The sequence below is a fragment of the Euwallacea similis genome, chromosome 22, assembly GCF_039881205.1.
Source record: "Euwallacea similis isolate ESF13 chromosome 22, ESF131.1, whole genome shotgun sequence".
In the NCBI taxonomy this organism is placed as follows: Eukaryota; Metazoa; Arthropoda; class Insecta; order Coleoptera; family Curculionidae; genus Euwallacea; species Euwallacea similis.
In genome coordinates, this window is record NC_089630.1 from 2,685,324 (window position 1) to 2,699,838 (window position 14,515).

General features: G+C 34.1%; 1 protein-coding gene across 1 annotated transcript in view; it reads left to right on the plus strand.

Annotated features, from left to right (window-relative positions):
* LOC136416250 (pikachurin-like) overlaps positions 1-14,515 on the plus strand; it is a 124,547-nt gene that overhangs the window by 83,355 nt on the left and 26,677 nt on the right. The window contains exons 6-7 of the mRNA XM_066401342.1: positions 10,315-10,473; positions 10,866-11,041. Of these exons, the coding sequence (XP_066257439.1) occupies positions 10,315-10,473; positions 10,866-11,041 (335 nt within the window). The remainder of the gene's footprint in view (positions 1-10,314; positions 10,474-10,865; positions 11,042-14,515) is intronic.

Genomic DNA, 14,515 nt, shown 5'->3' on the forward strand with positions numbered 1-14,515 from the left:
CTGTTTACACTTGAAGATCTGATCGAGATGCAGTAACAGGAACACGACAAATGGTGCAGATAAGATATTTTCCTGCAGGGCCAATATTCTTGGCGTTGACGTTGTGGATTTCTGCCTGCGTTTAATTGACACGAGATGAACCGAACTGGCGAGATCTAATAGCGAGGAAGTAGGTCTTTGGGGTGCTCGAGTTAATTAAACGCTGAGCTAGAATGACGCATTAAGTCATAGTAGGTCTTAATCTTCTCCCAATAATATTTGTTTTTTTTTTGTATTCCTTTCCTTTTCATTATTGTCAGCTTCTTTTTAATTTGTTCGTATAGCTAACTGGCTCAAAAAATCTCAAGGTGGATTGATTTAATAAAGATCTTTATAAAGCGTACAGAAACGGAACAGAAAGATGGGCATAGTTCCCTTACCTCGACCGTATGTCTTGGATGACGGATAAGATGGAGAAGATTGTAGCTAGAGGGGATACCTCGATCAATTACCCTTATTAATTAAGCCCATGGCTTACATCCAAGCTTTTTGAGACAGCTTATATGCTAACTATCTTATATTTTCGTCAATATTATTTATTTTGTTTGTTTAGGTTTTTTATTCTGCTCATTCTTGACCTTTACTCAGCTTTCTATTAGTTAATTATCTGTTATTTTATACTTCTATTTTTCCGTTTTTGTCCCCTTTAATTTGTTTTACTCAAATCAGTTCCTCTGCATTTTTATTTTAGTTTGTTCACTCTTTTCAATTTAACTCTTTGCATTTTATTTGCGACTTTTTCATTTGATTGACTCAATATATCCTCAGTATAAAACGAATTTCATTGCTTAATTGCAAGCTCTGGTCACTCTGTTATCATTATCAAATGTAACTGGAGTTATGATATTTTCTTCCATGAGAGAGCAAACGCCTGTGTTCAACCGAAAGGACACTTTTAGAATAATGTCAATTTTTCTGCTTTGATAAAATTTGATTTGTCCGTGTTTTTCAGATAAAAACAAATTATAGATTTCTACCTTTAACCTATACTAACTTTGAGTGACTAATTATAAATAACCACTTACAGTATTTCTTAGCATTCTTGAACTTCACAACTCTACATTAGAATAAGACTGGCTTCGAAAATAATGTTCCTGGCTTCAGAGAAACAATGTCTAGATTAACATTAATACTAATGAGTTTGCCGTTAGCAGCTCGGAAAGTTCTATTATGGATGGTAAATGGGGAGCTATTATCGTTAAGAATTTCCTCTATCCTGAGGTGGGTAACTGATAATTTCCGTAAGTTTTTAATGGCCGCCATAAACCTCCAAGTTTAGGGCTTCTACGGAATTATTATTGTTGTCCCTATAACACTTTCTACTGCAAACCGCTATAGGAACACTTATCGTTTTCTAACACCGTCCTCAATTTGTCCTCATGTTTTATGTAAAAAATGTCTTACTGGGATCTTCCGGAAGTTCGAAACAAACAGTGCTCGTTTAGCATAGTGCAAAGGTCGTTAGAAACTTTACATCAGAAAGCTCTCTCAGCCTTTGCAGATTTAAAGTCGAAAGTTGCGGTCCTTAGATCAAGCGTTCATAGAGTTCGCATCTTGAATATTATTTCGAGAAGTTTTCCGATCAGACATATAGTATTTTAAAGTGCAGATTTAAATGCATACTTTTCTAGATGGAAAAACTGTACAAGGTGAGCAAATAGCGATGTTTATGTGGGAAGTCTGGATAATTATGGATGATTAAAAATGCTCGATTCCTTTCATTCTCGAGCTAGAAGCAAACGTTCCCTTTTCACCATTTTTCATAAACCCTTATCATTTAGTAATTATATTAATTACATGAATATGAAGGATTCTTTTATAGCTCAAACACTTTTCAGCTATAACACAAATTTGTATTTTTAAAAATATAAATCGTAGTTGATTTATGCTTAATTTCCTTCAAAATGACCTATGTGTTTATCTATTTATTACGCCTATTTGTGGTAATTAAAAAAAATATATTATTAAACTATTTGTTTAATTAATAAATTACCAAAATTGTTGTCATCAAAGGCACGTGACCATCACTCGGCAAGTGTATCATTTCCATTATGATTCCATTAAATATTGCAGTCTTGCGTTTTGATAGTAGTTATAATGTTTGATTTTGAAATATAGTGTATTCGAGATAAGGATGGTAGATATATCCAAATATCCAAAACTGTAGCATTTTCATAAACATCGTTTTTTTACAAAGCATTGAAGATTGTGAGAAATCTGTTGACTGAGAATAACTATTAATTCATCTAATCTTTAACAAATATGTATAGCGCTTTTTAGAAAATTCGGATAGAGGGTGAATTTTTTTGATCTGGAAAAATCTTACTAAATTTTTTGAAGACGGTTCTGGATTTTTTGGACTCTAAATATATTATCTCACTCATACACAATAATATACTCTTTTACCCAAAGACGAAAAAAAAGTCATTACAAAGTTATGGCCAAAACCATTTTTCGATAAAATGTGTAAAACACCCTATATAATAACAATAAAAAATGTGAGAAATTTGTTAATGTTCATTCGACATTCCTTTTAGTACGCTTATTGCATGGTAAAAGTATGTACAGTTCCTCATGATTCACTCTGTATGTTCAAGAAGTTGGAACTTTATTTATTTATGAAAGAAAGTTGCCTTTTAGTTTTGTGCAATTGTTTTCAGTTGTCGTTTTAAATTAAAAAAATTAAATCGATCTACAGTTTCTACTTTGAAAACTTTAGACGTTAATTCTGAAGAATTATTGATATCAGCCTTTAAGGGATTTTTCAGCATTTTTAAGTCTGTACCTGTGACCGACGCGCCTCTGGATGTAAAAATATTTCATGCACCCCCTGTAGGATTAAAGTCGAATAAAAATAAAGAATCATTTAACGTCCGTTTTCATTGTAACTATAAATTACACAATAATGGAAACGATAATATTGCGACAGACTTCTTCATTAGCTTTCTAGGTAAATAATGGATCATATTCGTGTTATTATGAATCTTTTATTCCACTGTTTTAAAAAAACCTATAAAACCTATTCTGCAGCCGTTTAAAACCCTCAATAATGATGTGTTTTAAAATTAATAGTGTAAGAAAGCTTTTAAACGGTTCTCCACATAGACGGGCGCTCGCAGAAACATTCCTGTCTGAAAATTGCAATAACTCCTAAGTTTGAAATTCACCAACTTTTCTTTTAAAAACTTTTTCTTAAAGTTGGTAAATTGTCGTTCCCAGAACATGAAATACGTTTTTAGAATTTTTGCGACATAAAATCAACTTGATGATTTTTTGGGTTATTGATGGGTCAAAGTGTATAAAATCATAATCTACGAGGTTCATTCAATAAGAGACGAGACAAATTGATAGCTCCAAAACTATTTATTCGATCAGTACAAAATTTTGGGTGCTTTTCAACATAATCCCCCCCAACATTGATACACTTGTTCCATTGTTTTTTTAACTTTCTAATGCTTCTGGCATAAAGTTCTTTTCATGAAATCCTCACATGAAATTCACTACCTTTAACACCTTCTGCGACTAAAAATCTAATAACGGCACATTGTTCTTCCGCGGCGCAATTCTTTATCACACTTGACATCTTGAACTGACTGATTTATACTGTAGATTATGTGTACAAAATCTTGTTAATAAGCTGATCAGAAGTCATCACAAGAATGCCAACTTGAAGTCCTGAAACTTTTGTCTTGATCCATGAAACCTTTTTTTGGCTATATCGATTTGGCTCGATACTTAATGAATGACCCTCGTATATCAGTGCAGTGAAGCATAAATTTCTACATTCTCAGAGAGGCTTCTGACTGAGATGAGTGATGAAAGAGATGAGAAGTCTGGAAAGGAGGAAAACAAGAAAACTGATGGGAGTAAAAGAACCTTAGGACGAGAGGATGAGGAGTTAAGAGAATAAAAAAAGGCGTAATAGAGTAAATAAACTAACGGAAGCTTATAATTGTTTTCTTGCTTAAATTGACACTCGAAGAGATATAACCGTCTCAAGATTGCAATAACAACTCTTCAGTACGCCATGTCAGCTTTTCCTTTAAAAACTTTTTCTTCAAGTTGGTAAATTGCCGTTTCGTGTAATAATTCTCCGTACCGTAAGTTTTAGATTTTTCTTTCTTTCGCAGCACAGGATATTGTGCCCTGAGTAGTAAGCAGAAAAGCCAGGGTATTGATCCGTCTTACCTCTGGCAGGTGTCACGCATCGTTGCAATTATTTCTGTTTTGTTACTTCTGGGGTTTGGTTAAGACAGCTTTAATTTCATCAAAAAGGGCAAAGATAATTCTTGTCGAAAGGCAATGCAAAAGCACGAGAAACTTCCCTTCGTCGCTGTTTTAGGCTACAATACGAAGCGTTGTGTCGGGAAACCAAAAAAAAATTAAGACCGCCTAATAACAGTTAACGTTAAGGGGGCAAAAACCCAGTCCTATATTATATTCATTCCGGTTCCTCCCTAGAGTTATTAGAGTTAGTCTCGCGTCTCTTTTCGGTCCCATTTCGTGCTCCAGAAATCCCAGGCATCCTATTAATTACAGACGAATTTTTTCCAAGTTTCGGCTTAATATATTTTCGAGGCTCATTGGATCATCCATTAACGATGAGACTAATTTTATATTTAATTTGTGACAGGATTTGATCGAATCCCGGCATTGAAATTTGATTGCGTTCTGTGTCGCTGTTATGATTTATGTCTCACTTTGCATGTTACCTTGAAATTAACTTTAAAAAAGATACACAATCTGAGTTTAATAATAATAAATAACACGAACATTAATATGTATGAGAAATTTTGTTTCAGTTTTGTTATATATAATTTGATTCACAGTTTAACTTAACTTGGTCAGAATTAAGAAGCTGAAAATGCCTGTCCGTCAGGCTGACCTATAGTCCGTCATGGACGTATTCGATGTTCGAGTATCTCAAACCTTATTGGAACAGGGGAAAAGAAATTCCACTTGCAAATAGTATTAAAATGTTAAGGACAAAGATGGAGAGACGTAAGCCGAAGTTTCTCTTATTGAAGAAATAACGCAAAAAGAAAGTGAATTACACGTAATGCAGCATGATCCAGTGGAACATACGGAAACGGGGAAAAATCGTCGTTACTAAATCAAGGGGAAAAAGTCGAAAATCGTCTAACTTCAAGAGAAAAACAGGTTTCCAGGAAAGAAAGTAATTAGGAATAGTTAATTGGTAAAAAAGAGTACGAATAAAAAGGGAAAGAGAATCAAGTTGGGGAGTTATTATTCAATATACCTCGGAGATACGCCAAGGAGAGAGATATGAGGACATCATGAAGCAGTAAATGTCAGCAGGAGATGAAACGAACCAAAACATTATCCAAAGAGGAAGGAAACAGCATCTGAAGTTAGTTCGTAAATAAAGGAGATAACAGAAACTGTAAAAGCAAAAGATGAAAATCAGATTAACAGAACGAGAAAATTTGCATAAGCATTAAATGTAGAACACATCATACAAACGATTGCTTAAGAAGAGAAAAATCTCTAATAAAATCACAAAACCGTATAAAATAATGCAAGAGAGAAGAAACTTAAAAATAAGTAATCGTTGTTATGTAAAATATTTCATTTCTTTTCTCTTAGTTCTTTTTTCCTCTTTTCCTTCAAAAGGTCTATCAATTTTCAAGATATTCTTAGTGAATGAATGAACAGCTTCATGGAATCACGTGAACTGGAAAGAAAAAGGTAGCAAATAACACAGAAAAGAGTAAAAATAAGTGTTTATGAGTAAGTAATTAAACGTTAAATATGCGACCTCAGATGAAGGTTACTTGAAACTGAAAATACAGGGGGTCCGTTTGCCTGTGCTAGCGTTGCAGGGGTAGTGACAACAATCATATTAGTATCTAGCTAAGAAAAATTTTTAATGTTTATAATTAATTTAAATGTTTATCATGTAGGTACGTACTTTGCAAGCAAGCTAACTGGTAATATAAATTTAGGTTCACGTTCCAACAAGAGCATAAAACTACCACAATTAGGCTATTAATTTTACGATAAGGAACGCTCGTGCCCACCCTATTGCAAGCTAAATGGGCATAAAGAACAGATAAAGGGTTTTGAATAGTTTTCTTGGGGACCAATAAAATCTAGCTGGAAGCCTGAGAAAAAGGTTGGATTGATTAGAAAGTTCTACGGTAAAAAAGAAAATTATTAGAGTGATATACAGTGGTCACTTTTTGAGTAATCAATGCTCGTTACACCGTAAATGCAGATTGATTATATCTTGGTAACAAATACCACTAAGGATCGCCTGAAACTAATCTTCCCTTTTAGTTTCAAGTAGAGTATCTATCCTCTTTATAGACTTCTTGACCTAAATTGAATGTAATTTTATTCCGCACTCTTTCGTAAGCATAATAAATATTCGTAAAATCAATGCCACGAAAGGTCAGATATTTTTAAACTGCCCATAAAAATCAAAAAAGGCATGTTATGATAATTATAATCGATCTCCATAAAACTCTATTTTACGACTCTGCGTTAAGTAGAGGGGGTTTATGGTTTCATGCGGTGATTTTGCGAATTAATTTGCATTTTGAATATGGATGTAAACAGATAGAGGCACGGATGTGAGTAAAAATAAACAAGAAAGTTAAACTGGTCTAAAATATAAGCAGATTAGGGATATGAGTTTTAGAACCCTTGTAAATAAGTAAAGCTAAGTGCAATAAACGTAAATATATTTTAAAAATTTCATGGAAGATTTATAAATGCAGATGAATTAGTATAATCCTCCATAGTTTGTATACGAGAGAGCTTTTCGGCATCATCCTTAAGTTTCTTATGTCTTTATTACTGAAACATCTTGAAATGTAGTAATATTAATAGTCTTACCTTTCTCCATGTATGTACACAATCATAAATCCAGCTTTAATATCTGAAAGCTTTTCAAGTTGGATGAAACGATTTCGCCTATATTGAAAACAAACAACGACAGACCCATAAAAGTAGAGAGACGTTGACAAGCGAAATCTCTCAGGAATACGCTCAAAATTAGTAAATATTCAACCCTCCAGAGAGCTTTTCAACGTCAAACGCTACCTTTATTTCCATTCTATGGAAGATTCTATAGCACGCTTTATCCAGACGGTCGCATATAGTTATGCATGCGAATGTCATGCTTATTCGCTATTTTTGGCTGCAACATGCTTAGTGAAGTGAACATTTTCTATTCTCATTCGGGACGTATTTCTGTGACTCCGATACATCGCACAGCTTTGTGATTTTATCCCAAACACACGACAAAATCCACTTAGTCATGTCGGTTCGTGATAATCTAGGTTTCGTGTGTCCTGCCGAATGGCTGTTATCTAGTAATTTATATTGCGTCTACTGAAAATAGAACAGGATATTGCTGCAGAATAAACCACTGCTAGGTAATTTGAACTATAATAAAAATTCTAAAAGACTTTTTTTGGAAAAATTTGCATGTTAATTCCATATTAGCTTTTTACGACATGGAAGCTTTTGTAGGGCTCTAAATCTGTAACAATTCGAATCGTCTAGTTGGTTAATTTGGGCCAAATGGAATATGTTTGTTAAGTGTTTTGGTCTAGCCGTATTTACGTGAACCAATTTTTATTGTCGAATACTAATATTGTGGACCAGGGACGCCCTATCCAAATATGCACAAAATAGCAATTCCATGTTAGCTTTTCCGTTCCGCGAAAGCCCATTCACGAGAGAGAATCTATCTACCCATTGAATTTGCATTAAAACAAAGTTAATGTTAATGGTGGTTGAAAAGTTACTTCCACAGATAATGAATATTACTGCTATTGTCCACGAACTTCTTGCACAAATATTGTAACAAATTCGTCTCTGTGTCGAGCTGTATGGATCTCGAAAATGGTACGGGAAACATATTTAGTGAAATTGGAATTAATGTGCGGGCTTAAGTGCTGAGTTGCAATTCTGTTTAAAAATGACTAATTTCTGAATTGGATATTATTATTCATTCTGAGTTTAATAAATGTTTAAAAAACTCTATTCTGCACACCGATGAAAAGAAGACATTTTAAGGTTCGTTCTTTTTATATGAAATCTGCTTTTCATGGCAGATTTTTCTTGATATTCAAGATGCAAACTTTACAGCGCAAATTATTTTGTTTCTTGTGTTGCAGCTGAATGATTCAAACTCTTACTATAAACCTAGATTATGCATAATTCTATAGACCCGTCGTTTAAATAGAACCTTTCAGGCTTGATGAGGCACTATAATTATATTCCTCATTACATTAGGAACGAACAAAATCTATAGCAAATTAAGCACCTTACAGTTTTACTAAAACTAACTGTGATAAAAAGGCATGTGTAATTGATTATATGTTACGAATTATTTTAATAGTGTTTTTGATTTAATGTTGTTGAGCAATCGGAGATCGCTCGACGTACGATTCACTTGTTCGACTTTAAAAGTCAATCGCTCGCAATTCGAATTGCGTTTTCGACTTTCCGCAAAACTGCTCTGAAATCTAATTTGAGCGTTCTCGACTGATCGAAAAAGTTTAGGAGAGCGATGTAGCGGGTGTAGGCGTCAACCAAGAATTTGGCACTTCCGCGCTCGATCCTCGATTAAAAGTTGCTCGCTCGAGATTCGATAGACCACACTGTCGAAATCTAAGCTCTAACATTATACATCATTTATAGGGTGATCATAGATCGAATTAAGAGCCGTGAGTCGAAAACATAATAAAATATGCATACCATAGCGATTGAAGAACGAAAAATTTGAAAATTGTCTTTGTGTTATTATTGCGTCGTATTATAAAAGTATAAGTCAAAAAATGTAATTTTTCTCCAACTCTACAAGGGCGGCTAAAACTAGAAAAACGTGAAAGACGAAAAGTTTCTAAATTAAGCAAAGAATTGGACTTTGGAACTTACATGAATGGTCAGTGGTTCATCGCAAAAGAGTTTGGGATGAAAAAGGTGGCCTGATCCTCACCGTCGTAGATCTATTCTATAGATGTGCTATTAGATGCTTGCAAGTGTTACTAAAATTTGCTTTTCATTAATTCATGAAAAGTATTATCACTAATTTTAATGAAACTTGCTCTGTTTGTTAGCAGTAAGGGCGGACTCCCTTTGGTGAAATTTGATTTAAAAAATAATAAATCCAATGGCGTCGCAAAGTTATTTCATTGATATTTATCGCAAAGATCACTGAACGCCATTGTTTTTTTGAAGTTTGATCGTTTTATTAGATTAATCAATACAAACTACAATATTCCTGACCCTTAATTTCTGTTTATACGTCCCGTTATAAAAAAAAACATTAAAGTAAAAAAATCAATTTTTGTTATAAAAAACTATTAAATTACTACGTTTTTATGTAAATTGAAAACTTTTTGAAAACGAATTCACTTTTGAAATGTTTTGAAGTGGAATTGATATTTTGATGAAAGATAGAAACCAAGGACATGTTCTATTTGCGATTTAGGGCAGTCCTGTCTCTGCAGCAAAAGTTGTTCCTTTGAAAACTTTAATGTGAACCAAGAAGTGAACTTTTCTCAATGTGACGCGAACGTGAACTTAGGTTATATGGATTTTTAGTTACTTAACTGATCATCAGCAGAGAAAATTGATATTCACAATCACCGAAATTGTTTTCATTTGCAAGTGTTTTTATACTATTCCAAACCCGATACTATACCGAAAACTGGCGAATCAATCCGTAAGAACGACATTGAAATCGAAGAAATCGGTTTACGAAACGAAGTAAATAATTGAATATTAAATGGCAAAAATGTCTAATTAGGGAAAAAACTGGCGATACATTTTCTGTTTAATTAATAAAACAACAATTTTTAATATAGTTATATAATTTATAATTTAATGATTTTAACTTAATTAGTTTGGAATTTTTAGCGTCTGCGCAAAAATAAGAATTTGCTTGAAAATTTCCATTTTTTGCACCTATTGCACGTTTTTTAATTTCTACTTCCTTGATATTAATTTCTGTCCCATCTTTTCTAACCTTTTTTTTGTGACAACCAGAAATTGATTATATATTTATTCTTATATCGGTGAGATGATCACTTTTGGACATCGGGACATTATTGATGTTTTATCATGAGAGGTGTAGTCTTTTCAAATTATCCTCAAATAATATAGAAAACACGGCAATATGTCTTTCATAAATACCTTTAACATATTTGATATTTCTCATACAATTCCAAATCTTTAAAGACACGTGGCATCATATTTGAATATCAATTCCATAGTGAAAGAAATTTTTTCTTTCAGATTTGATTGCGGTTCAGGCATCGGAGTAGTCAGATCTGATGAAACCGTACTCCTCAATCAATGGAATCATGTTACACTTTACAGACATCGATGGGATGCCTGGCTGCAACTCAATAATGGAAAACACGTGCAGGGGAGGAGCAAAGGCCTATTTTCTAGGTAGGTACAGCATTAATCGAAGCAGGAATTAACCTGTTTAAAAAGTTTTACTGACAAGAAAACTGAAAGCAAGTTTCCTTAATATAAACTCCATGTTGTTATAAGCAAAAGCTTTCGGAATACCCTTGGAAACCTGAATCGAAACCTAATAGCTCGTTCGGGTATCGAATTCGATTAATATTTAATTATGTAAGGCTCTATCTAGAGCCGACGTCGACTAGCAATTTATCAGACGTATTTTCAATCTTTCCGACCAGACAACAGGATTTTTGACTGTCCACCGATAATTTTTAAGATGTTTGTCTTGTATGGATCCACTAAGACAAATAGCTCTATATTTGCTCAGAAAAGAGTACCTCTGGCCTCCTAATGGCCTCTGTTTGCCTTTCCAGGATAACCTTCAGAGAACCCCTATTTATTGGAGGTCCGGGGAATACGACAGGCCTAGATGAAAAATTGCCTGTGACAAAGGGTCTAAAAGGCTGCATACGTCACTTGGAAGTCAACGATCATGTTTACAAATTCGCATTGGACCCTAGCGGCGAGGCCATCAAGGGTTATGGCATAGGTAAGTTGCTTTGAGGGAAATTTCACTTATTTCATATTCTCTATGAAGCGTTAAAAAGTGTGAATTTTAATTTAAACATTTCTCTGAAACAGAAGCGAAATTGCCAACACATTTCACTTTGCGGTAATTATTCGAATCATTAATAATTCAAATGGGAGTTTTACACATTTTGCTCCGTAGTACGTTTTAATGGCAGTATAACCGAGTGTAGGTAATTCCCGGGGGTGAAATACACGGTTTCCTAACTACTGCATGTTTTATAATTACCCAATTTCTGTGATGAGGGCGGTAATTAAAATTTATTTGGATTAATATTTTATAAAATCCGGTATGTATATGGTTACGCACCTTCTTCGACCTGAAAGTCTGACATAAAATTGGCCCCTTCCAGGAAAAAGTAAGGCAGTCCTAAAAGTAGAAATAATTTAGTGAAATTTTTTGATAAAATATTGAAGGTGTATAACAATTTTATATTAATATTCAGAAAATTAACAAAACCTAAAAGATCATCCTTGTGATTTGAGAAAAAATTACCATTCTTTAAAATAAAAGAAATCCAAAAAAAAGTTCTTCCACTAATAGCTTTAAAAGGTATCATTATTGGGCGTTTTGAATAATTGTGAAATGCCTTTCCTCTTGTTTTTTTTCAAAAAATTGAATAACAGGTTAAAAATGACACGTACGCAGCTCATTATTTACCTAAGAAGTTAATGAACAAGTCGGCTACACTGTCGTCGTCCTAACGACTGTCAAATGGAACGTTATCGTTCAAGTTATTATTCAAGATACGTTGTCGTTTTGTCTTTGGAATTTAAATTATGTTAAATTTCTGGAATAAAACTTGGAGTTTAATACTTCAAAACTTCATATACTTCAAGTACTTCATAAGCTCGCTGTATATTATACCGCTGCTTTTAAATCACAGAGCACTCTAAACTAGCGTCAGTGAGAATGAAATTCTCTAATTAACAATCTTCGTTAAGTAAAATCTTATAATGAGCGGTCTTTGCTCATCTGATGGCCAAAATGTTCCAGTTTCAAAAATTATTGAAAAGTCACTTGGACAATCGCCCGAAAAGGTCCGTCGTAACTTCTGTCCCGACGTCTTGCCTCACGTACCCGCTCGAGGCATCGAAAGCAGCAACTTCAGCAACGTTAGCATACTTTCAAAAGATAAAAACGAGCCAAAATAACTGACAAAGTTGCATAGAGCCCCGGCTGTCTCAGGTTTTATCGGAGTTAGTCTAATCTAATTAAATCAAGGTGCTGTGGCTCAATGAACTTTCCATGATAAATATACAGAGTGTTCCTAAGAGCGATAGAAAGTTTTCCATGGGAGATAGTTGGGATTATTTTGAAATCTCAAGGAGGGAGAGTAGGGAGGGCAGAGTGGTGGGGGCAAGTAAATGCATTAGAAATGAAGGGACTCATTTTGAAGATGAAATTAATTAAAGGTAATATTGTTTAAGTTAGAACCAGCGCTACAAGTTTTAAAATGATTAATATTGTATTTAAATTAGTTGTTGTTTGTTTTCTTGTGAGTAATATTTGCTTTGGCTTTTAGTTTTGTGAACTATAATTTTGTCGTAATTTCATGTATCATTTGGAAGAGTACATAATAGAGAAAGTTTTAAGACTGAATTTTTTGATCTAATGCGGCAATGGAGAAAATATTGTTTAAAATGGAAGAGTAAATTGGAACCAAAGTATTTTAACACATTAATTTGCCTACATAATTGTTTGTAATAATAATTTTTAATTTTTTTTACTTTGTCAATATGCATATTGAGGATATTTTAAAAAAGATTTCCGAAAGCGGAAAGTATTTAATACTAAAAAAATGAACTTAATTATATCAACACATTAAAAATTATTTTATACAACAATCTAAGAAGGGCGATATTTCAAAAATTATGGAACTTTGTGTAAGAATAAACATGGTTATATAGATTCAAAATAACCCCATCTATCTCCCATTGAAAACTTTCTATCGCTCTATCAAACATCCTGCAAACTCAGTGGTTACAACTAAAAATAAATTAGCAGCTAAATGAATAGAGCTGTGCGAGAGTCGGACTCGGAATTGGAAAGTGAGCGGTCAGCAAGTATACGAGGATAGTCCCGGAAGTATTCGACCTAACACTGAAAGAAAAAAAATTGGAAAATATGATATTATTTCTCAACCTAATCTCCTTTGAGATTGATACCCTTTTCCCAGCGATATTCTATGAATTTTATACCTTGTTAGAAGCTTCGGATGTTTCAAAATAGGTATCAACCTCGGACTCCACCTCTTCATTATTAATTATTAATCTCTTTCCACCGAGTCATTTTTTTAAGTTTGGGAATAGAAAGTAATCTGATGGGGATAAATCTGGTGAATAGGGTGGGCGAGGAAAAAGTTCGCAACCAAGTTGATTGATTTTAGCCATCGCGATGACGAAAGTGTGGACTGGCGCATTGTCTTGAAAAAACTAGACTTTCATTTTCGTTAAATGGCATCGCTTTTTCCTAATTTCCTCGCTCAAACGCTGTAATAAATTTGTATAATATTTTCCACTTATTGTTTCTCCTTTAGGAAGATTGTCGATAAAAATTATTCCACGTGCATCCCAAAAAACTGACGCTATCACTTTTCCTACAGATAGATAGAACGGTTTTCGCCTTCTGTGGAGCCGATTTTCCCTTTCGAGTCCATTGTTTTGACTGCTGTTTCTTCTCAAGTGTGAAATGATGGACCCAAAGTTATGAATCAACGTAGAAACTCGGCTTTATTGCTGCGAAACATTGCCAAACACTCCCTTTTTGTTCAGTTGTGAGTAATCGCGGCACCCATCTTGCACACAGCTTTCTCATATTCAATTGTTCGGTCAAAATGTGGTGTACAGTATTTTTTGAAATACTTATCCTGTCTACTAGTTCAAGCAACTTTAGCCGACGGCTTTCCAGTACAGTTTTGTGGATTTTCACCACAATTTCTGGAGTGGTCACCTCATTAAGTCGATCACTGTTTGACCACTCTTCGTCTTGGGAGCTCCTACGAGTGCGTTTAACCTCTGCCATCCAATATTTTACAGTTGTTAACGAAGGACCAGATTCCCACAGAGTAGAGTCTAACTCCATTTTGATGGTAGATGGACTCAGACCGTTCAAATGAAAGAGTTGAATCACGTATCGATGACCATTTTTTCCATGTTCACAAAATTTCAAGAGTGTTCACTAAAAACGGCTCCAAAACAAACACAAATCAACGTAGCACCCCCCAAGCTTTAGATATAAGCTTTTTAAGATTAGGTCTCTGTAATATAGGCAAATTTTTAACAAAATAATCACCACCCATGTGTCAGGTCGGGTACTTCTGGTACCCTACTCGTACATGCTCCCACGTACGAGAAGAATCTTTCTCGTACCGACTTAGGTGTCAGTCCCGGGTCCTCTTCAAAATAAGACTCTAAATTAAGTGTCTTGATCTAG